The sequence below is a fragment of the Phytophthora parasitica genome, assembly GCF_000247585.1.
Source record: "Phytophthora parasitica INRA-310 unplaced genomic scaffold supercont2.15, whole genome shotgun sequence".
In the NCBI taxonomy this organism is placed as follows: Eukaryota; Oomycota; class Peronosporomycetes; order Peronosporales; family Peronosporaceae; genus Phytophthora; species Phytophthora nicotianae.
Window position 1 is genome coordinate 365,629 of NW_008649001.1, and position 20,859 is coordinate 386,487.

General features: G+C 50.9%; 11 protein-coding genes across 22 annotated transcripts; 5 read left to right on the forward strand and 6 right to left on the reverse strand.

Moving 5' to 3' along the window:
* Positions 1–149: 149 nt before the first annotated feature.
* Positions 150–2,153, forward strand: PPTG_08109 (hypothetical protein; the record flags this gene model as incomplete). The annotated part of the gene is made up of 2 exons (XM_008903034.1): positions 150–482; positions 564–2,153. The coding sequence occupies 2 exons, from the start codon at positions 150–152 to the stop codon at positions 2,151–2,153; spliced, it is 1,923 nt and encodes a 640-aa protein (XP_008901282.1).
* Positions 2,154–2,650: 497 nt separating this feature from the next.
* On the forward strand, positions 2,651–3,914 carry PPTG_08110 (hypothetical protein; the record flags this gene model as incomplete). Its single annotated transcript, XM_008903035.1, has 3 exons — positions 2,651–2,878; positions 2,945–3,059; positions 3,124–3,914. The coding sequence occupies 3 exons, from the start codon at positions 2,651–2,653 to the stop codon at positions 3,912–3,914; spliced, it is 1,134 nt and encodes a 377-aa protein (XP_008901283.1).
* A 104-nt stretch (positions 3,915–4,018) lies between these two features.
* On the reverse strand, positions 4,019–8,399 carry PPTG_08111 (hypothetical protein; the record flags this gene model as incomplete). Its single annotated transcript, XM_008903036.1, has 1 exon — positions 4,019–8,399. One exon carries the CDS (start codon positions 8,397–8,399, stop codon positions 4,020–4,022), a length of 4,380 nt encoding a protein of 1,459 aa, XP_008901284.1. The 3' UTR covers position 4,019.
* Positions 8,400–8,777: 378 nt separating this feature from the next.
* Positions 8,778–9,401, reverse strand: PPTG_08112 (hypothetical protein; the record flags this gene model as incomplete). The annotated part of the gene is made up of 1 exon (XM_008903037.1): positions 8,778–9,401. One exon carries the CDS (start codon positions 9,399–9,401, stop codon positions 8,778–8,780), a length of 624 nt encoding a protein of 207 aa, XP_008901285.1.
* Positions 9,402–9,538: 137 nt separating this feature from the next.
* On the forward strand, positions 9,539–10,764 carry PPTG_08113 (hypothetical protein). Its single transcript, XM_008903038.1, has 4 exons — positions 9,539–9,589; positions 9,669–9,716; positions 9,787–9,852; positions 9,919–10,764. Exons 1-4 carry the CDS (start codon positions 9,545–9,547, stop codon positions 9,997–9,999), a joined length of 240 nt encoding a protein of 79 aa, XP_008901286.1. The 5' UTR covers positions 9,539–9,544; the 3' UTR covers positions 10,000–10,764.
* On the reverse strand, positions 10,089–11,130 carry PPTG_08114 (hypothetical protein; the record flags this gene model as incomplete). The annotated part of the gene is made up of 3 exons (XM_008903039.1): positions 10,089–10,696; positions 10,771–10,929; positions 10,989–11,130. The coding sequence occupies 3 exons, from the start codon at positions 11,128–11,130 to the stop codon at positions 10,089–10,091; spliced, it is 909 nt and encodes a 302-aa protein (XP_008901287.1).
* Positions 11,131–11,149: 19 nt separating this feature from the next.
* On the reverse strand, positions 11,150–13,559 carry PPTG_22315 (hypothetical protein). 5 transcript variants are annotated; one of them, XM_008903352.1, is made up of 11 exons: positions 13,075–13,559; positions 12,932–12,997; positions 12,711–12,851; positions 12,585–12,647; positions 12,464–12,517; positions 12,114–12,401; positions 12,000–12,056; positions 11,779–11,928; positions 11,623–11,703; positions 11,358–11,558; positions 11,150–11,281 (listed from the first exon to the last, which is right to left on the reverse strand). In XM_008903352.1, the coding sequence occupies exons 1-11, from the start codon at positions 13,174–13,176 to the stop codon at positions 11,210–11,212; spliced, it is 1,275 nt and encodes a 424-aa protein (XP_008901600.1). In that variant the 5' UTR covers positions 13,177–13,559; the 3' UTR covers positions 11,150–11,209. The 5 variants fall into 5 exon arrangements, with proteins under 5 accessions (XP_008901600.1, XP_008901599.1, XP_008901602.1 ...); XM_008903351.1 differs by having other exon boundaries at positions 11,623–11,928; XM_008903354.1 differs by having other exon boundaries at positions 12,711–12,997.
* On the forward strand, positions 13,283–14,713 carry PPTG_08115 (hypothetical protein). The gene is made up of 2 exons (XM_008903040.1): positions 13,283–13,674; positions 13,745–14,713. The coding sequence occupies exons 1-2, from the start codon at positions 13,607–13,609 to the stop codon at positions 14,631–14,633; spliced, it is 957 nt and encodes a 318-aa protein (XP_008901288.1). The 5' UTR covers positions 13,283–13,606; the 3' UTR covers positions 14,634–14,713.
* A 6-nt stretch (positions 14,714–14,719) lies between these two features.
* On the forward strand, positions 14,720–16,591 carry PPTG_08116 (magnesium and cobalt transporter CorA). Its single transcript, XM_008903041.1, has one exon. The coding sequence runs from the start codon at positions 14,797–14,799 to the stop codon at positions 16,489–16,491; it is 1,695 nt and encodes a 564-aa protein (XP_008901289.1). The 5' UTR covers positions 14,720–14,796; the 3' UTR covers positions 16,492–16,591.
* PPTG_08117 (hypothetical protein) lies at positions 16,511–19,593 on the reverse strand. Of its 8 annotated transcripts, XM_008903042.1 has the most exons (10): positions 19,535–19,593; positions 18,372–19,470; positions 18,215–18,303; positions 17,651–18,142; positions 17,455–17,590; positions 17,189–17,380; positions 17,053–17,109; positions 16,888–16,971; positions 16,738–16,823; positions 16,511–16,666 (listed from the first exon to the last, which is right to left on the reverse strand). In XM_008903042.1, the coding sequence occupies exons 1-10, from the start codon at positions 19,558–19,560 to the stop codon at positions 16,606–16,608; spliced, it is 2,322 nt and encodes a 773-aa protein (XP_008901290.1). In that variant the 5' UTR covers positions 19,561–19,593; the 3' UTR covers positions 16,511–16,605. The 8 variants fall into 8 exon arrangements, with proteins under 8 accessions (XP_008901290.1, XP_008901293.1, XP_008901294.1 ...); XM_008903045.1 differs by having other exon boundaries at positions 16,738–16,971; XM_008903046.1 differs by having other exon boundaries at positions 18,372–19,593.
* A 294-nt stretch (positions 19,594–19,887) lies between these two features.
* PPTG_08118 (hypothetical protein) lies at positions 19,888–20,770 on the reverse strand (the record flags this gene model as incomplete). The annotated part of the gene is made up of 2 exons (XM_008903050.1): positions 19,888–20,606; positions 20,710–20,770. 2 exons carry the CDS (start codon positions 20,768–20,770, stop codon positions 19,888–19,890), a joined length of 780 nt encoding a protein of 259 aa, XP_008901298.1.
* Between the last annotated feature and the right edge of the window lie 89 nt (positions 20,771–20,859).

Sequence of the window (20,859 nt, forward strand, 5' to 3'; positions counted from 1 at the left end):
TCAGGTCTGGCTAAACCAGGCACAAAGCATCGGCAGCCGTAATCGCCAGCGCTGTAGGACAGGCTTCCTGCGCCGACAATCAAACCACCACCGCCGCGAAGACACCAGCCCTCACTGCTCGTCAGTTCCAGGGTCGACGTGCAAACAGCATGAGCGGCGTCGCCGGGGGGCGCGATCAGCGCGCGAGCAGCGAGACAGAGATCGAGTGCGACGAGCTGCAGCCCATGAGCGAGGAGGAGGCCGGAGCGGGCTGGCGGAGGCTGCTCAAGTTCCCGCCGCAGCCGCCACTCGCGCCCGTGGCCCCCACGTTCTCGCTTGTCGACCTTGCGCAGAAGAAGGACCCCGACGCAGCCGATGAGCACGCGCGCTCGACGCTCGCGGGCCACGTCATGTACAAACTCGCCGTAAGAATGTCATCACACCACGACAGTCGCCTGCTACAGCACATTTCCCGCTCCATATTAAGTCGAGGAGCTAACAAGGTGCGAAATACGTAACTGTGGAGCATTTAAGTCGTGAGCTTTTTTGTGACTGATGGGTGGACCATTCCGTTATGATTGCAGCATGGAGATAGGAAGCCGAGCTTCCTGTTAGAAATGGACCCCGATATGGTCGATCCCAGTACACAGACCAAGCCCAGGAAGACTGTCAGGAGCTCCATCCCAGGTCTTCGGAGGATAGAGGACGGCGCGAACCGCCGACCAATGGACCCGGACGCCGCCTCTTGCCCCGAAACAGCAGGACGACCCGCTTCTGCCGCATCAGCCGCTGGCGCAGCCTCATCTTCGTCAGGTACCGGCTCCAATATCCTGCCACCGATGCCACCGCTAGTATTCTCGCCGACCAAAGGAAAAGCACAGAAACGTGCTCGCAACATGACGCTGGAGCAGTATTCAAAGTGGAAATATCCAGGACTGCGTCCAGGTCTCTCCGTGCGGGTTGTACGCTGCGAGACTGTGAGCTCCATGCCTGCCGTCACCGAGTATGTACTGCACGTCGTGGACTTACACACGCGTGTATTCTGGATCACAAAAAAGCGCTTTAGCGATTTTTACTACCTTCGACGCAAAGTCCGCGGAATGATCCGCCGCGCGCCTGAAGCCGACGATGAAGAGAGGGATTATTTACGCTTTTTGCTGGACCTTCCATTCCCGCGGCGAAGGTTTCGACCATCCAGCACTGCAGCAATTAATCGAGGCTTGTGCGAGATCGAGGTCTTTTTGCGAAATCTGGCAGCTTTGGAGCCGACATCCCGGTTGCAGCGCAGTATTTTGATGGAGCTGCAGCTCGAAATGTGCTCAGCTGAATTTGTGTCTTCGCTGGAGAAGATCGACACGACCGGTGAACCGATTGAGCCCAAATGGCTGACGTACGATCTGTTCCGTCGCCTCAACTGCGAAGGAGCAGTAGAGGGCAGTACGTGCTACCAGTTCTTGCACGCCTTCCGTAACCGCGTAGCAACGATCGAAACAGCCGTGTGTTCTGAATGCAATAAGTTTGAAGGAGTTGCGCTCGCAGCAGCGGCCGTCAAGGATCTGCGTAATACTGTCACGAGTATTGAAACATACATTTCAGAGCATCTGGATCCTCAATACGCCGATACACTGTCGCTGTTGGACCAAAGCGTCGATGTGTCGTCGGTACTGGATGACTGCGTGTTCCACGCGGTGGAGGACACCATTTTGGTACCTCTAGAGAAACAGGTGAACTTCCTCGTGGGCTGGACGGTGGATAAAGAAGCCGAGTTGCGTCTGGCACGCAATATTGAGCGCCTGAAGTGCAGATCCCAAACGGAGAGCGGTATTCCAGAGCACCTACAGTCCGACGAAGACTGGGGACTATCGTGCCACCACTTGAGCATGATTGACGAGCGAACGCTACCTATGGACAGGATCCAGGAGCTGCTGCGTGCGGCCCTGGAGATTTTTAAGAGCTGCGGCGAGAAGAACCTGGAGTGGCGAGAAAACTCGGCTCTGACTGCAGATGACTACCTTCCCATACATATCTATGTGGTAGTGAAGAGCGGGCTGAAGCGACCACTAGCCACCAAGGAATTGCTGGGTGCTATGATCCACCCATCATTGATGCTGGGCGAGGTGGGTTATTTTCTCACCATGTTTGAAGTCGCTCTCAAGTACATTGCCGACATGTAAATCAAGACCAATTTTGCATCGCGAGCGCGACCAGCAGCGCCTAGCGAAGATTTTTTCCATTCAAGTCTAGTAAGTGAACAAAAGTACAATAGGGGATTCGATACCACGATCATGTGAGTCAGCAAGAAGCGGAAAGCCCTGCACGTTTAAGCGTAAGCACCCAACGAAAATTTCATTGACGTACCATACTTTATCAAATTCGTCGGCATGACGCAAGAAACGTTAGGAGTGACTTACGTTCAGGATAAGATGGCGCATAGCCTCCATGGTACCTAAACGACGATGATGAAGTTGTTGGCAATACGCAGCAGTGCAGGTTGATCTTTCTGCCAGTCTAGTCAGTTTAAACGACTCATTTATCACTTGTTCGTGCTTTCAGAGATCAACATTTAGGCAGCAAGTTGAAGGCAGCTTCAACAAACGAAAGATCGCTGGGCTCACAATTTCATCCAATCACAGCAAGCTATGTCCCCAAAAACGTAAGTCTGCAATTCACCATGTTGGTGCGTCGGCCATCACTGCTGCTCGGCGCCGTGCGCTGCATGTCCTCGCGCCAGCTGCGCGTTCCCGGCGCTCAATCGCTCGTGGGGGCTGTGGCTCGCCTACCGTGTTTGCAGTGTGGCAGCCAAACGGCTCTGTCGCTCTCGCGCTCCTCCGACATTATCGACGTGCTGGCTGAGCGCGTGGACTGCGGCCGGACGCAGCTGCCACTCGCCTGCTCCGAGGTCGGCGATTGCTTAGAAATATTTCTACTTACACTCTTTTATTGACAATATGTGTATGTCAACTAGGCATGTGCAGACACGCTGCAAGAGACCAAGGCCGAAGTGCTGGAGCTGTACGACAGCATGATCGATGACGTCGAGTACTCAGCGACTCCCGAAGCTTCTAATCTCTTCGTTAAAGGTTGTCAATACATTGCCAAGTAGTGTATATAATAATTTGATAATTTACTGACAAGCTGTTGCAGTACTGCAGCCAAGTCGACGTGAGAGCAACAAATGGGAAGGTGACAGACATCCGACGTCGTGGACGGACTACTTGAAGCTCTACCATCCTCACGAACGCTGGCTGGACGATGTGAGGGCTTTGAGACTGCTATCGTCGGCCTATTCGTACGTCATGACGCTCAGCAGGTTCCTCCCGGAACTAATGGACCAGTACCAGATGGACACCGCAGCGAAATTTGAGCTCCATGTGGTCGGAGCTCGCGCAGAAGCGATGATGCCTCGTTATCTTTGGGACGAGCTGTCGTTCTTCCATCCAGGACAACAGTTTGGTATAAAGTTGATCGGAGATCATGTGCCGGTGATGTCGACCCGCAAGAAAACACCCACGACCAGAGAGAACGAAAACGAGTTCATCCAGTTGGAAATGATCAATGGGTTATACCACGAAGTCGATGCAAAGAAGCTGGGATCTCCTGACGCCTTTGTGCTGTATAATCCGGGAATCGGTCATCCTCATCTTCGTGAAAGTTGGGAACCCACTATGCAAACCGTGCTGGCATTGGGCAAGCCTGTACTCATGACGTCGTTCAGTCTGGAGGACCAGCAACGTGACATTGCTGCATTACAAGACATGGTTACTAACAACCCAGTGTTGAAGAATTTTGAGCTACACTTCCGATGTAGAGCGAAGCAGAACTCATTCCGTAGCTTGAAGTATCAGGTTGATCCTTCCAATGTCGGCACACCTATCCAGACCAACAACCGCGTAATGGTGGTGCAACTTGTCCCGATCAACGAGGAGAAATTCTAGACATCGATGGAGTTTCAAGGAACGCATGGGTATGGAATGGATAGCTATCGTGTTCATTGCTTCATACTGGCTGCTAATACTATTCACTCGTTCACTTTGTGGTTCCTATTGCGTTTGCTGTAGCCACTGTCGTACAGCTTCTCCTGGAGTCGCATATGTTGTTCCTGGACTTCGTTGGGTCTGTACGTAAGATATGGCAACGTAGAATTCATCCAAGCGTATTCTCCAGTGTTGATCGTCACCTTTTGCTCCATTCACACCGTGCTCTTGGCTCTTGTTTAGGTCCTGCATTACTCGCCGGAATATTGTGCGCGATTCAGCTGCAGCCTTGCCTGCGATTTCCGTCATGAATCGCTCAAATGTGATGGCAGTCATCCCGACTCGAGTGTCGTCTCCGACATTGACCTCTGCAGACTTCGCGTAGTACTCAAAGAGTGGCCAAAGGATCGTCTCGACATCAATACCTACGAAGCATAGCTTCAAAGTCGGGGAAATATCACTCTCAGCCAGTAAACCCAAGTCACCGAAGAAAGACAGAAGAACCTCGCGAGCTGACAGCAAGAACTCCGGTTTAGTTTGACTGCTCGCAAGTGATCGCGCATATAGCTCCAGTGCACAAGAGCCAAGCAAGAGCGTGAAGCCTTGTGGTGTCAACATCAACAAACCACCTTCCCCTGCCTCGCGGAACCGGTCGAACAGTGCTTGAACGAAGTCTTTGGACAGGAAATTTGGATGCAGTTTGAGATCACTAAGCATTCGGAAGACCGCGGTCGAATTGAGACAGTACTGGTTACCGAAGGCAGGAGAGCGTTGGCCGCCGGAGTATTGAACGAGAAGTTTGAGCAACGGTTTATGGAAAGCTAAGAAGAGATCTCGCACTTGTGGAGCGAGATGCCAGTTTGCGTACGCCTCCATTGAAAACCCCGCAGTTCCCCCGAATGGTGCATTTGCAGCATCACACGAGGTTGAGTTGCTTGACTTTACGCTTGCAGCGGTGGAGTGTAATGGTGATCCCGGAGGAAGAAGTGGATCACATTGATACTCGAGCATTGTCGAGCTGCCAGCACTACCGCTGCGAGTTGATCTGCCTGCTGAAGAATGATCACTGGGTTGGTACGTGTGCTTGAGAGACGCTTTCTCCATGACGGCACGTTCTACCACTGCGGTCTCGTGTTCAAGCACTGCGAGCAGTTTTTCCTGGTTTTGAAGGATGTCGTCGCTCAGATGACCCGCCCAAGAATTGCGTGGAGGACACAACAACAAGCCTGTCCCATTTTCGCCAGCACCGTTGACAGCTCGACTACCCGATGCAGCTCCAGCGGTGCCACTCGCACGACCTTGAACTGCTCCTAGGAGGGATAACAAACTGGCCCAGAAACGTTTTAACTGTTCGTGCTTCGTGTTGCTGGCAGCGAAAACATCGTTCAGGAACTGGTTCAGACCCGTCACGAAGTCTGGGAAGAGAAGACCGCGCTCTACTGCGTACGAAGGAAGATGGCGGGCCAGTCGTTCAGCAAGAGCCTCCCGGTCGATGACTTTCTCTTCTAGCAAGGACGAATACTCGAGTATACGAACAAGTGAGGACATAGCGAGTCGAGGCGATGGACTTTCGCCGTCAATACTCCCTCCCTCTCCACTATCGGCTGCTGCGTGCAACTGGAAGAGCTCGCGGAGGTTACTCACGGCGACATCTTTGCACAGCGCGAGTACGGAAAACGGCAGCACAAGCCCGTCCCATTCGACGAACGAAGCGAGTTGAGTCTTGAGCGCATGCGTCTTCTCCTCCAGAGTAACATGCCGCTCTTCCATCTGACGATAACGCTCTTCTTCACGAAGTAGCTTCTTGGAGAGCACGTCTACAGTGATGCGTTTGTCCAGCGAGAAGAACTGGAACCTCTCGAGATCGCTACGTAGCACGCGACTGTAGTCATCCAGAGACTTGGAGTATTTGTCGCGCTCAGCAGCTTTAAGTTCAGCCATTTCGACCTGCAACCGGAGTTCTTTCGTAGCAACAGACACGTGGGTCTGCATCCGCCACTGTGTCAATATTGCACGCAGCCATGCGCGCTCGGCATCACGGATCACAGTAGTCACGAACCCGTGCTTGACAAGCTGCAGCTCCGATCCGCTTTCTGTCAATTCGCCAGTGAGGCATTGAATCTCATCGCGAGAAGCTTGAAGCTTCTCTTCCAACTTCGTCTTCGCCCGTGATAACGAGAAGACGCACTCTTTTGCTTCAGTTAAGCTGCTTTCAAGCTGAAGCAAACGCTCGAGATTCCCTCGATTATTGTCACGTGTTGTAGCCGATTGCCACTTAGACATGGCCCCACGGATTGCTGCTTTCTTCTGAGCAGTGAACACCAGCTTCAGCTTGGATAAACCCAGCTCCAGTGATCGTGTTAGGACTGAATGTTCTCGTTGGATTGCTCTCCAAGTCGTGAAAGTTTTCGCAGCTTGACGATGTTCCCAATGATCCATGAGACGATCTAAATGCATCACACCAAGCAGAACTCGATGTGCTTTGGACTCTTTCTTCGCAGTGTCAAGACTTTGCTGAAGCTTCTTCGTCGTTGCGATTTGAGTGGTCACGCGTGCAACGTGCTTGAGTTTACTGAGGGCTAAGGCTTTCAGTTTCAGGGTAAGCCTATGGTCTGCATTTGATAGCAGCGTGAGGGCACGAAGGCGATTTGCAGTCACGGATCGAGTTGACGTGGACAAGTTGAATAGCGCTGAACGAAGAGTATCTCGTCGTTTGGAGCGCAATAGTCCGTGAATGACCAAGCCTCGCATACGTTGGTGCTCCTCAAGACCGCGGTCCCTCATGGCGTGTTCCTTTCGCTCAAGTTCTTCCACTAGTGACTCATTCTCAGCCGAAAGCTTTGCCATTTTTTGAAACTTGCTCGTCTCGGAGGCAATTTTTTCCAAGAGATCTGCCTGTAGTGACTGGTTTTGCTCCATAAGTTGCTTAGTTTGCAATTTCAACTGCTCTTCACTCTTGCTGGTGAGTGTGAGTTGATCACGAAGCGTCTTGACCAATTCGTTCGAGCTGAGAGCCTGCATCTCGTGCTTCTGTGTCTCTTCCTTTAGATTTCGATTCTCTCTTTCAATAGCATCAAGTTGATGTTGTTTTTCACTGAGCTGCATCATCTTTTCGTTCAATTGCTGCAATTTTTCGGTAAGAAGTCGAAGTTTCTCCTTGTCGACTGCAGAATCATCACGACTCTTCTCCACCTCCGCTCGTAATATTTGTTTTTCGTGTTGCAAAGTTTGTTTTTCTTGCTGTAGAATTTGCTTGTCGTGTTGCAGATTCTGCTTCTCTTGTTGCAATTTCTCGAAATCTGGCAACGGAACAGTGGGCAACGTTGGCTCAGGCGATAGAGAAGACGGGGTGGAGGATGCGATAGAGGCTCGTGGCGCTCGAGATCGTCTGAAAAAGGAACCAGAGTCTTGGCCATTTTCACCCACAGGACTCATGGATGAAGCGCTGCGCATCGAGTTGTGTCGTTGAAGACGAGTCTCTTTTCGCTGCCTTTCTGGTTCTTCACGATGCGATGGCGAGGCTATCTCTGCTTGAAGCGTTTGTAGTAGCGTATCTAGTCGAGCATCCGAAGCTGCACGTTTGTATTTCTGTAAGCGTGAAGGCGAAAGTTCATCTTGCTTATTGCTACTCGGTGTTACGATGTTTTCTTCTGCTCGTTTCAAGTCTTGCCACATCTCCTTGCGTTTCGTCTCGTCTAGAAGACGTGAAGGAGTTCTCTTTGTATTTTCAACGGAATCCCAGAACTGCGAGCACGATCGTGGTCGGGATAGACTTGTGTGACCGTCATCGGTTCCATTAGACTGCTGGACGGAGAATGCCTTCGTCGTTGGAGTGGATCGAGGAGTTATAAGGCTGTTCGCTCGCTTGTAGGGTGAAGTGGATGGCGATAATGATGTCAGTGGCGTAGAAAGTATCGGCGATGAATCGCTTCGACCACTTTTATCAAGTGGAATTGAGTCCGGAATGGGGTGAATCATCGCTGGCTCACTATTGCGCTCCGAGAACGAGTTGCTTCCTCTGAGAGCCGTGAGTCCTGCTAGTCTCGGAGACAACAGACTTGCTACCGGTTCACCAGAAGCATCTACTACCATGAGAGACGGTGTTGTGTCGTCTTCTAGTGCTAAGCTCGACCTTCGAGACGCGGTCCTATCGCTGTCGACGAGATGCGGAGACGCACTCTCGTCATCAGATTCGCCAGTAGACGTGCCAGACACTGGAACTGCTGGGGAATCAGGTAAATAGTCATCCAGCCAAGCGTCCTCGAAGTCGCCATCGCTGACATCTCCTTGACCGTTGCTTCTTGACCGATCAGAGAACGCGTCGTCGCTACCAGCTTCATATTCCTCGTCGTCATTGTCTGGCGCAGTCTCCCAAGCCGGGCCGCCTTCGTCATCATAAGGTTGCTGCTCGTCGTCACTTGAGGCCGCATGGCTGTAGTCTACCATGACTTCAAGCCAAGCGAAAATATACAAACTAGTGAAGCTGCAAATATGCCCAAAACAATCACTTTGAGGTGTCAATGCTCCATTTTGGGAAAGCAAACGGACACCATCACCACAATTATAGCCACACCCTGCAACGTGCAAGTTAAATTCAGGAAGCCAACCAAAACGGGCTATACTCAGTGACGTTCTTGGTGAATAAGGACCCAGCTCAGGCCGTCTTACATTTTAGAGGCGAGGTGAAACCCAAGTGTTACTGTGTGCTACTTTCGTTGAGACTAAAGCTGGAATCCATGACGTCCAAAGCCCCCATCTAAAAATCTGCCCCACGCCACGAGAAAGTCGAGTATCTGTGGCGACATTGGCTCTGCTGATGTGTGTTTAGATGAGTTTTTTGCTCTTGAAGAACTTCTTGAGGTACATGACCTGCCACACGCCCATGCCGAGCAGCACCACAATGGAGAAGAAGCTGAACCAGAGCACGCGCGAGTTGGTGGACTCGTTCGTGTTGCGCATAGTGGCCTCGCGCTCACGCATGTACAGCATCTCGCGGTGGATCTCGTCCACTGTGTCCTCCATCTTGCGCAGTTCCTTCTCGACAGGCATGAGGTGCTCACGCTTGGCTACCTCCGTGTAATCCTTGGCTTCCACGCCGTGCTTAAAGTCGAGCATGACACGCACGGGCTTGTCGTTGCTGTTGACGAAGCAAACGGCATAGTTACCGCCAGCATCCGCAGTGAACGAGAACTTGTGGATGTCGTCAGATGACGTGTCGATGTTGGCGTCCTGCTTGAGGAACTTGCGCAGCGGGTCCGTAATGGCCAGCGAGACACCCGATTGGCCACGCACACCGCCGATCACGTTGTAGTGAACCACCACGAGGCTTCCCTGAGCCACTTCGTCGCTCAGGCACTTCTCAGCACGGCGGCGGATGTCGAATTGCACGGCGTTTAAGGAGATGGCACTCAGCGCCAGCACTAGCAGCGTCAGCAGCGACTTGATCATAGCGACCTTGGTGGTGTCCCCCTGATACGAATTAGATTGTGTAGCTTTGAAGCGATAGGACGACGTCACTACCTATGGTAGAGAATGAATGTGAAATAGAGGAGGATATTGTGTACCGCACATCATTTTGCGATTTGAACAACATGGACGAAGTGCCGCGAAGAGACTCGCGCGGAGACCCCGACAGGGTGCGCACTGACAATAGAGACACTGTTATGGTAACAAATATGTGCTGATGTTGTTTGTCTGCTTGGATTGGTGATGTAGGAGTGGTTTCAGAAGGAGAAAAAGCGTATTGAGGATGAAATTCGAGAGGTTTGTCAGCATGACTTGAAGCGTGCATTGCTTTGACTCGTGGACTCATGTAGTGCTATGCATTGCTCAGGGGATGCAAGAAGCCGTATCGAATGTGCACATTTTGAACCAGAATATGGAACACCTCAACGATGTTGTACGTCTTAAGCCTCGCCATTTTACAGTCTAATTCGGTGTTGACCTTGCCTTTTATTAATGTTAGGGCCAAGAGGTTGTCGCTATTTCATCTGTGTGGGTAGAGTTCCTGCGTCAGATGACGGCATCCAGCGAGAAAGCGCGTTAAGAACATGGAACGTGAACTACAGCGACGTCGGCATATTTATTTGCTTTAGCCAACCCATAAGAATGTGCGCCAGGCGAATGTATCATGTACTAGTGTGATTGCACAGGAGTCTGCTGCTGTTGCTCTTGTTGTAACTTCGCTTTTCCTCGCAGTGCTGCAAGGACTTTCTCCTCAAACGCCAAGTGTTCTTTGAGTGAAATAGGCCCTCCAGGCAGCGTCACCACGCTGCGCTTTGATGAGGCTGTTGTCGTCGTCTTGTCTTCCGTGGACGTGAACCCGTCCGTCTCTACGATATGGCCCTGGATCGAGACTTCCCGCCAGCAGTCCTTGTGTCCCTCAATACGTACAGCATTTGCAGCAGCCGAAGCTTCAGTGAAAACCACCTTTGCAGATGATGTTTTCATTCTGATAGTCTCGATCTCGCCGTATGATCGTAACACTCGACTGAGCGTGTCATCAGAGTGCGAATATTGCTTTTTATCCCACTTGAACGTGACAGTGCGTTGTGATTTCGGGGCACCGTGAGATTCCTGGTACTTCTTCAACTCAGCTCGCCGCTTCGCCTCCCGAGCAAGCCGATCCTGGAGCTCTTGCTGACGAGCTAATGCTTTCTCCCGGAGCTTCGAAAGCTCCGCCTTCTGCTGCTTCGCGCTGGGTTTCCTGTTGAGCTCGAAGTTCTGTTCTTTCCGCAGCAGCTCTGCATTACTCAGCCACCATTATGCAAGTTAGATAGCGTGAACACTTTAAGAAAGCCATGTTTCGGATACGTACCATCTCGCATCTGTCTGCGCTTGCCGTCGAGCTCCGCTTCTCGCTCGCGTTGCTTTTTCTTGGCCAGAAGTTCACGCGATAGTTTCTTGTCATAAGCCTCTTTCTTCTTAGGATCCAGTAGAATATCACGCGCGTGCGTCAATTCCAGGAATTTACGCACTGCAGCCACAAGAAAACGTTAGAAGAGAAGCTTGATTATGGCTTTATTCTCCACGTACCGTCTCCGCCACGGTCAGGGTGGTGCAGGATGGACTTCTTCTTGTACGCGCGGGCCACCTGACGCTCATCTGCCGCGGGTTCGAGCCCTAGGATCTCGTACAGGTCCTCCCGGAACCCGTCATCACCTACCGTCTTTGCCATTATTGCGAATTGAGAGAAATTACTTGTGATTCGACAAAAGTATCCAATTTGTAATTTGATTGGTTAAAAGCGTGACTTACTACATGCTCTCGAATAGAAGCCCCGCTGCCATTTCGACATTGCCATTGCAAGTCTGCAACGCTTGGATCGCCTATAGTGAAATCAAGACAACACACGTCACAGATATCAGTAATACACTGCAAGGAGAACAATGCAAGAATGCGTACCCGCTGCTCAGGAAAGCCCAATCCCACCAGCTGAGCTATCTTCTCCTGGTCATTTTGTCCTCCTGATGCAGCTGGAGCAGGCTGTGGAGCCGCAGCAGCAGACGTCGGGGTGGAGCCTGGAGTAGAGGCCGGAACAGGAACGCCACCAAGTGTGGCTGGAGGTTGGGCGGAATCCGCACGATTCTCAGACGACGGGATTTCCTGCAGCACAATACTTTTGAGTAAATATCTGATACTGCAGCAAATAATCACAGCTGAGACGTACATGCTCTGGCAAGAAGGAGACCTCGTGGAAGCTGTCCCCTTCGTGAAGACGCAAGACGTTCTTGCTCAGATCAATGCAGCACTGAAACCAGGAAGAAGGATACACGCACAGGTCGGTCAAAAGAGCACGGTATCCAAAGCATTTGTTGTAACACACCTGATGCCGCTTGAGCATGTCCAGACCGAATAGGAAGTCCACACCCTGCTGGTCCAGAATCGTGAAGCTGCAGTTGTAGAACTCGTTGCCAATCTTCAGTGGAGCCATGTGCACCCGACCGATGATTTTAGCCGTGCCCACGCCGACTGCCTATTGTATCAAGCAATTCTAAGAGTTAGATCCAAAAAGTTGTCGTCAAAATTTGACAGAGACACCAGTACCTGGCCAGCGAAACGCTTGTCCACGAGCCTCATGATGCCGCATCGTTCTGCGCAGCTCTACCAATGATATTGTCAATAATTTTGATAACCGCACGCGAGTCATGTAGGTCTTACCGACGACATGATAGTCGACTGGGCTCCGGAGTCGACGAACGCCTTCACTTGCGTTCCGTTTACTTCGCACGGGATGTAAAGCATAGTGACATGTCCAAAAGCTTCAGGCATCTCCTCAATCGCAATCTCCATGTTCTTCTGGACATTCGACAGACGAATACGCTCCGCAATTTTGGCTTGGGCCTCGGCGTCGAATGGGTTCCGCTCCAGAGCTTCAATCTCCTGCTGCTCTTCAAATTTCCGAGACGCAGCCTCCATGTGCATCTGCATCAGTGCCATACGCACGTCCTACAAATCAAGGATTAACACCAGCTCCAATTTCTGCTTGTAATACGCCGTAGCTCACGTACCGACACGCTTTTGGTCTGAAGTGCCGTTGCTAACTTCGGATTCACTTGTTGTAGCTGCAGCACAATATATCATTAATCATAATTAATTTTTATCCAATTCTACAACGCGATGCCCTCTCACCTCCGCCAGAAGCTGAGGATTTTTATCCATAATGTCGAGTAGTATCTCCGGTGTGGGGTTAGCCTACGTAACATCGCCGTAGTGAGTGATTCAACCTCTTACGTTTCCCGAGCAGCATCTTCTCACCGGAATCTCGTGCAACTTCATACCCGGGCGAGCCGTGAATCCCGCTGAAGTCGGGATAGCAGGTCTTGCAGCAGTCGGTGCAGCTGAAGGATTACGCACAATGACCAGCAGATCGTCCTCCTTCACGCCCGCTTGCTCGAACTGTCGATTACAGCATATAAAGCAACCAAAACCATCTCAATCAGGCCTCGTTGCATTTCCATTATGATAGTAAAACTCACGGTCTGGTCAAGACGCAATGGGCTGCCATTCAGCATCAAAACTTGCGCTGACGTGGGGATGCCAAACTACAAGGATACGAGCAAGAAGGTCAGAGAAGTGGATTGATAGACCGTAATCTCATCAAGAACAGCGCAAAACTCACTTGCTGCTGTAGCTGCGGACCTACGGAGCTGAGTTGTTGCGTGGGCTCCGCAGTGATCTGCGCCACTTGGTCGCCGTCAGTTGATGTCACCGTCACCTGCATTCCTTTCAAGGATGTTGTTGTTCTCTTTTGATACGGGGGCAGAGTCAACACTAATTTCGGTTAAGTACGAATATTTTGAAGAACAAAGCTCGTCTTTGAGTGATCAACTGTACCGTTGATGACTGCGAACTCGATTGTTTGGCTACAATATTCTACCTACAATCGATAGATATCGTAGTGGCGATGAAGGTGTCGGTCAAAGGTTCCATCCTGCGACTGATATCGCTCGAAAAGACCGCCTTGGTATCTATCAATCCACTCGCCAGCGACAGAATGAGGTGTACGGTGCTCCAGTGTCTTAGTTCGATTGGCGGGGAGGCCAGCAAGAGGTCAGCACCATTCCACGACTGGTCGTCGTATTTTTCACTTCTCAACTTCGCGGGTTATCAGCAAGTACTAAAAACAGAGGAGCAATCTCAAATCTCCTACGATGACCACTACATTTCGATGTACAACACTCGAGACGTCCATGCAGATGCAGGCCTGCCGCATATTCTGGTGCGTCGACAAGCAGCAATCGACGCAACTCTTGTCGTGTCATTGCTAACCTTAGATTGTTTGCGTGCAGGCACAAATCCACGATCAGTATCGTCCTCAAGCGCGAGCTCTCAGACTGCACACCAAGTCGAGAGATTCCAGTTCTTTATATTAAACGACCTTCAATATTCGGTGGTGACCTGGAAATCGACCTCGGCGGCAGTGTTCACCCGGTGCGCATGCTCCCCGTGTCCGGCAAGGACGTGCGCAATCTACGCTTTGGACTTGTGTACGGACCCAAGCGGAAGCGCGTTCGCTTCCGCGCCCCCGACGTAGCAACGTACGACAACTGGGAGATGGTTCTCGAAGTCGCCGTCGAGAAGGCGGCAGCCGAACGACCAACATTCCACACGTGGCCATATCCAGGCACATCGCCCAGCTTGTCAGCACTAGAAGAGGGGTACGTTTCAGAGGAGTTCGGCTTCAGCGACAACGACGGCAACGATGAGATCAAGACAAATGACTTGCGATGTAAACTACCACAACCAACACAGAATCCCATGACCGGCAGCTTCGTGGACTTCATAGATCCTCCGTCGCCAGAGAAGAACTCAAGTGCAGACGACACCGAGGACGACTACGACCGGATCCAGTCGACAGTGAGCGACTATGAGATGGCGATCATGCCGCTCGCTCGAGAGGTCGAAGTTGTTCGACCCATGCCATCTACGGGTAATTACTCGTACGCCAGCAACAAGGTGTTCGTACAAGAGGACGCGACCCTTTCGAACCAAGAGCCTCATGAAGAGGCCGTTTGGTGTCCCAAGAAGCCACAGTTTGAAAACCCATTCGCCACCCGACTCCAACTCATTTCCAGCAGCGGGCTGGGAGCTGCCAAGTACTCGATTGGAGACTATTTCACGTGGATCAAAGCAGGGTTTGACCACAGAGAGGAGCGCGAAGTACTCAAGCGAGCATAGCTATCTAAAGATTCTACGTTGAAGTTCTACTCAGATTCGACTTCCTTAGTGAAACCAAATGAAAATGTTTTTGACCAATCAGTATCGATCTGGTAACCGCCAAACAGGTCCATTCCAGTACATCACTAGAGACACTCGATGCGTCACTTTTAGAGTCCAGACGATGCCCGGGCCCATGGATTTCTACCCCGTGGACGAGGATACTCCGCTACTACGTGGCCCAGAAGAGTCTCCGCGCAACCCGGACTTCACTTCGTACCCGGTCGCAGCCAATAGTGGAGATTCCAGCACCACGCGACGCAGTCTGCAGACGACGGAGCTAGAGCTGAATGTGGACAAGATCTCGTTCCTTTTCAGCCCTTCGGCACGCCACGGCTACGGAAGTCCCAACAACTACAAGAGCTTCGCCGATGTGCCACTCCATGGATCAGTGCAGGACGTCGATGAGCTCAATATGCTTGATCCGTACTTCGATGTGACCCCACCGCGTCTCCGTGTGGCATTTGAAGGCGCAGCACCAGAGGAAGGAGGGGAGTTGAGCTATGACGGATTCCGTGTTGCATTAGAAACGCTAGGCATCCGATGTTCGGACAACTCAGTGTTCCTGAAATTGGTGCAGAGTATTGACAGAGAACAGAGTGGACAGATCACGTTGCAGCAGTTTGACGCTGCAGTTCATCGACTGAAGCTGATGCACATGTTTGATGAAGGAACGGTACAGGAGATGAGGACTGCGGGGTACCAACAAGCCGCACTGTCAGTATCAGACTTTTCGAGCACCAGACTGCAGAGCTTTGCATTGCGACAAGAGAATTTACACGAGTTCTTCACAGCACATCGACCTGAGTGGGTGAACGTGCGTTGGATCAATTTGGACGGCCGAGATAGTCTGAACCTCAAAAGACTGGCTATCAAGTATCGTCTACATCCGCTTGCCATTGAGGACACGATCGAGGGCCATGAACGACCCAAGTTTGATCGATATGATGGACATCTGTTCCTTGTGTTCCCAGTTTTGAGGATGCAATTGGCGGACAAAGGCAATCGACTGTACTCAGACCCACGAGAGCCATCTCTGCCAACTTTTGTCAAGCGAATGTCCTTCCGCCGCAGTATGAGCGCTGTCACAGACGAGACTGACGAGGAAGACGACGACCCGTTTAAGCTCTGGATCGAGCACGTATTCATCTTCGTCGTGGACAATGACACAGTCATCACAGTCAAAGACGGCGGTGACAGTGATATATGGACTGAGTTGAACCGTCGGTTGGCTGTACCATACTCCAAGCTGCGGCATAATGACGCAAAGTTCCTTGTGTACTCGGTGCTTGATGTGATCGTGGACCAGGTAACCAGCGTCGTCGATTCGATTACGGAATGTTTAATCGCGCTTGAGAACCAACTGGAACAAGAGCGTCATCGCTTCGAGTTGCGTTCGTTGAGGGTATTGAAGAACGAGTTGTTCCGCCTTCCTCGATTGCTTAAAGCGGCTCGCGAGGTGCTGAAGAATATCATCGAAAGCAAAGACTTTGACGCTACCGTGACCGATTACGTCCGTGATGTTCACGACCACGTGGTTGTTGCGCTTGATGATATCGAGCAACAACTTCAAATGTGTCGCCAGCTAACGGAAGAATACCGAGATGCCAAGGCGAATCAGATGAACTACGTCATCTACACACTCACTGTGGTCACGACTGTATTCCTACCTGGCCAATTTCTCACTGGAGTTTACGGTATGAACTTCGACGAAATGCCCGAACTCCATGAGCGTTATGGCTACGCGCTTTTCTGGGTCTTTGCGATTGCCATCGCTGCTGCGCTGCAGCTGTACTTCCGCTATAAGCAATGGATTTGAGCTACTTACGTGCTCCTGTGTGTAGAAGAGGTATGTATACACAATAAATAATAAATGAAAAATACAATAGAACGACCGAATTTCCCTGCAAAAATGCTGAGTGTCTTTGTATTATCAAGCCGCTAGTAGTTCCTGCAAAAACGCTTTCTTCTCTGGGGACTCGCGGAATAGAGACCTGCAAGTTGTAGAAAATACGACACCTTTAATGAGAGAATACTTTAGCGAAATGCTCATTACGCAACCTACCTCACGAGTACCGCCAGCTCATTCGAAGAGAACGAGTCTAAACTGCCACTGTCGAATTTCTCGCGAACTGTTGTGAGCGGATCCATCTGTAATATATATGCACGTTATACCATCCCGTACACTTGAACTACGAAAAAATAAAATACATACCAAGATCGCAGTCAGTTTCGATAACCTCCCGATACTCGGAACATATTTCGCAGCTTGAGCAGGGGATATAAACAGTGTCTCAGACTGCACAAACCCAGTTAGTACATCAGTCTTCGGTACAGCTGGAACGAATTCCATTGGCGTTTTTGTTTTTGTTTTTCTTACCTCCACTAGCAATGACAGCAAGTGGTGGAGATGAGCTCCAGCGTTTTCAGAAATTTTCTAGGATTATTAAACAGTTCACAGTAGCAGTTAGTAGAAGATCATTAAACCAACGTACGCATACAACAAAGCCACAAACTGTCTGAGTGAGCACGCCATCCACAAAGTTCTTTACAAGCGGTTCCACCATCCTTGACATGACTTTGTTGTAAACCGCTAGTGGCAGCCCTTCTTGCCACGAAGAGCTCATTCCGTTCAGCTTGTACAAAGCGCTTTTCAGAAAGCTCTCGACGCGTTCCGTATCATACTCCGAATCAAGAGCACCAAGTGACTACCCATAAAAAAACACAGCGCTTGCAGGTCAGTTCACACGATCCAATGATTCTAACGTACTTGCAGTCATACCGGCAGAGTCTTCAGTCCGGACAAAACCTCCTCAATTTGAGCAGCGGTGTATGAAGTCAATGCTCTCTCACCGGCGTCTCGGAATGAAGGGATCATGTCCACCATTGTTGCAGTTTGATTCAGCGGCGCCGGAAGTCTATGACAGTGCGGAGCTGTTAGTTGTTAACACACACCACAGCAGATACTTCATACGCACCGATGCTTGTAGAGATGTCCGATCATCACCATGTGGTACGTGATGTAGAGGCAATCGTTATGATACAGCATACAAGTCCGCGAGTCGTTCGCAATATCATCCTCGTATAGCGTGGGCACAATTGTACGGAACAGGAACAACAGATCACGAGCTGTCTGGAAGAGCAAATTCGCGCTTGATGCCCCGGAAGTGCATGCCTCAACGAGTGTTTGATGTGCCAACTCTACCACTTCACGCGCGCAAACAGTCACTCTGTAGTCTGGGACCTGGAAGCAACTGCTTTCAACCTCATCCGTGCTCGCACTGACGGGCGAAGAGCTCGATCCACTGCCTCCCTTGCCAGTGTATTTACCCTTCTTGCCTGAACCAACAGAGGCAGTAAGACTGCATTTCTCAGAGGCGCCATTAATCTTCACTGAATCACGATAATCGCGACGCATCATGTCACGCCCGTTGCTCAAGATTACTTGTCGGCGCTTTTTCGAGTGTAATCTACGAACAATATCGGGATCATGTGAATGGTTAAAATACCACAAAACACAAAAACAAGGAGCAGCGACGTACTGATTGAGTTGGTCGACAAAGCCTCGCAGTTGGCTATTGCTGCAAGCCGAGAAGCCGATCGCTACTAACGTATTCTCCAACCTTGTGACCTAGAAAACAAGATAACAAAGTTAGCCCACTTACATTCAGTAATCACACGTCTGTGTTGCACACGTACAGCAGTCGCCAGCACACCTCGGTACTCCTCCAGCGCCGCAGAATCCTGGGGAATTTTATCCTGTAGCAGGTTCATGAGCTGAGCTTCAAGGTTACCTGGGATCTTCCACATGAAGTCTCCAAGCTGATGCATAAGCTCAGCATTGCCCGCAAACAACTCCGTGTGTACAAACTGGAGCACGCTCACAACGTTGGCACATTTGCTCTGCACCTCCGCTACTTCGCTGTCATCTGACGCATCCTTAGGATTCTGCACCACAACTTTAAGCGTCACGCCGCTTTCATCTCGAATCTGCTTTAGTGTTCCATGTGGTATCTGTAGCATTGGCTTAATGAGGTGAAGCGTAATGGCCTTGACAATGTCTTTCATCTTTGGCGCCAGGATATCCAGCACCTCACAGGCCTTCCAGAAGTCTGTACGTCGTTCTTCCATCGACAATTTCGTCCCTTCAAGCTCCATTTCGGGTAAATCTGCCGTCACCCTCAACGCGTTATCCTTCCACACCGCAGTACACGAAAAATACCTCGTAAGTTGATTCAACAACCGGTTCTTCTTGCTCAACAGCTGCAGCTTCACTACTCGTATGATCTTCTTATCATCCACATTGCCTCCTTGTCCATTCTCAGACTTCGCAAGCTCGTTCACCAATCTCTCGACTTCTGCAACTCCTTCAGCTGCCGCAACGAAGCACTGGTGGTCGATAGCTTCGTCCACATCTCCTAGTAGCCGGTCCATCTCCGTGAGCTGCTCAATGAGTGCTAGCATGGTTTTGGACTGCTGCACCTGCTTCTTGAGCCGCTCTCGCTGCGTTAAGGACAGCAGTAGCTGCGCCTCGGGAGCCATCTCACCACTCTCGTCCAGCTGCAAGCGGTCCACAGCGTCCAGCAATGCAACGTTTAGGCGCCGCATTTTCTCCTGAAGATCTGATGCGTCAGCGTCGTCACCGGTCATAGGAAATGCATGTGACGCGCCCCATTTGGCCGCGATCTTGACAGCTTCGTCCACAGTGATGGCCGACGACGACGCGTAGAAGGAGCGCAAGGCTTCCACCACCTCACGCCGAACCTGGATGATCTCTACATGGGTCTCCTCGAGCTTCCTGTGGAGTGCAGATAATTAGCGGGTTGGTTGTTGCATGTGGGTAGCGACACCATGCTGCTTACCGCGTCAACGTGTCGAGCGATGCCATGAGGAACGAAAAATAAAAATTGATACTTTGTTGGTAGAAAATTTCGGTTCTCTAATATGACTTTTTGTAATTCCCTCCAAAACAGATATAATCTGGGAATTGTACTACTGTACTGTATTCCTGTATACCCTTGGGGGGAGGGGGAATATTACGGAAAAGCACATTAGTGAACCAAAATTTTCGGAGTTTGTCGCCTTTTTTTTGAAATGTTGACAAAGGCCGTGAATTACCCCTTATTAGGTGTTAAATATTATATATTTTCATACTACCTCTGCTCGGAAAATAACGCACATTTGCAGAGGTCTATCTACTCGAGAACTAGCAGAGTCAAAAGAAAGCGTCGAAGTCCGAGGATGGTGGAGGGGCGCACGTCGTGGCCCTTTGGGGCACAACTTTGGCGAGAGTCGCCCGATAAAGAGCTGGATCGCAAGAAAGGGAATCAGGAAGTTCACCAGCACGCAGTAGTTTGTCCTTCTGCATGTGGCTCAAGCCAAATGCATTCCCGCCGTTGTGCCTCATGATGCTCTGCATGATAAGCTGGACGGAGAGGAACGTTTTGTTCAGCGTAGTGGTAGTAGTAGACGCAAACGCCCTCTCCACTTCCGATATGAGGTCTTCGGCTGTTCTTGGGACCGTCACCGACTGCAGCGACTGGATCGCGTTGAATAAAACGCAATCAAGGACGTTTAGATCTGGACTCTGCGCAGGCTGGTTTCTAAAGAGAATGCTCCAGCCACCAGCACACCCAGCCACCAGCACCTCGGGGTCATCAGGCAGCACATGTGGCTTGGCGTTATCTTGCTGCACCCAAATTGGGCTTACAAGAGGAACGCCCTGCCCCTCGTCCCCCACCCACTCCCACTTGGCTTTGATTGCGGGAATCACATCTTCAAGCAGCATGCGTCGGTAGACTTCACGGGTCATCGAAATGGGGCGCAGCTCCTCCACACCGGCATCACGATTAACGCTCCTTCGCTGGGTCACATACTTCTCCACAACAGGCCACATCCCCACCTTGCCATCCCAGTTTCCACGTGGACGTGCTACTGCACACAGAAACATCACCTTGAGAATATGCCTCTTGCTCTGCACAAACTGTACGGGAGCATCTTCACAGGGTGTCCCATCTTGACCGGTCAACAGATAGACCTTCTGTTCCAATCTTCTTCACGTAGAACCACTTTTCGTCCACGTGGACGGTGTCGTACATCGGGGCGAAAACTGGCTGACGATCCGTAGACTGGGTTACGTGGAGAAGACACCACTTTAGACGATCTGTCTTGTGCTTCTCGGTCAGAA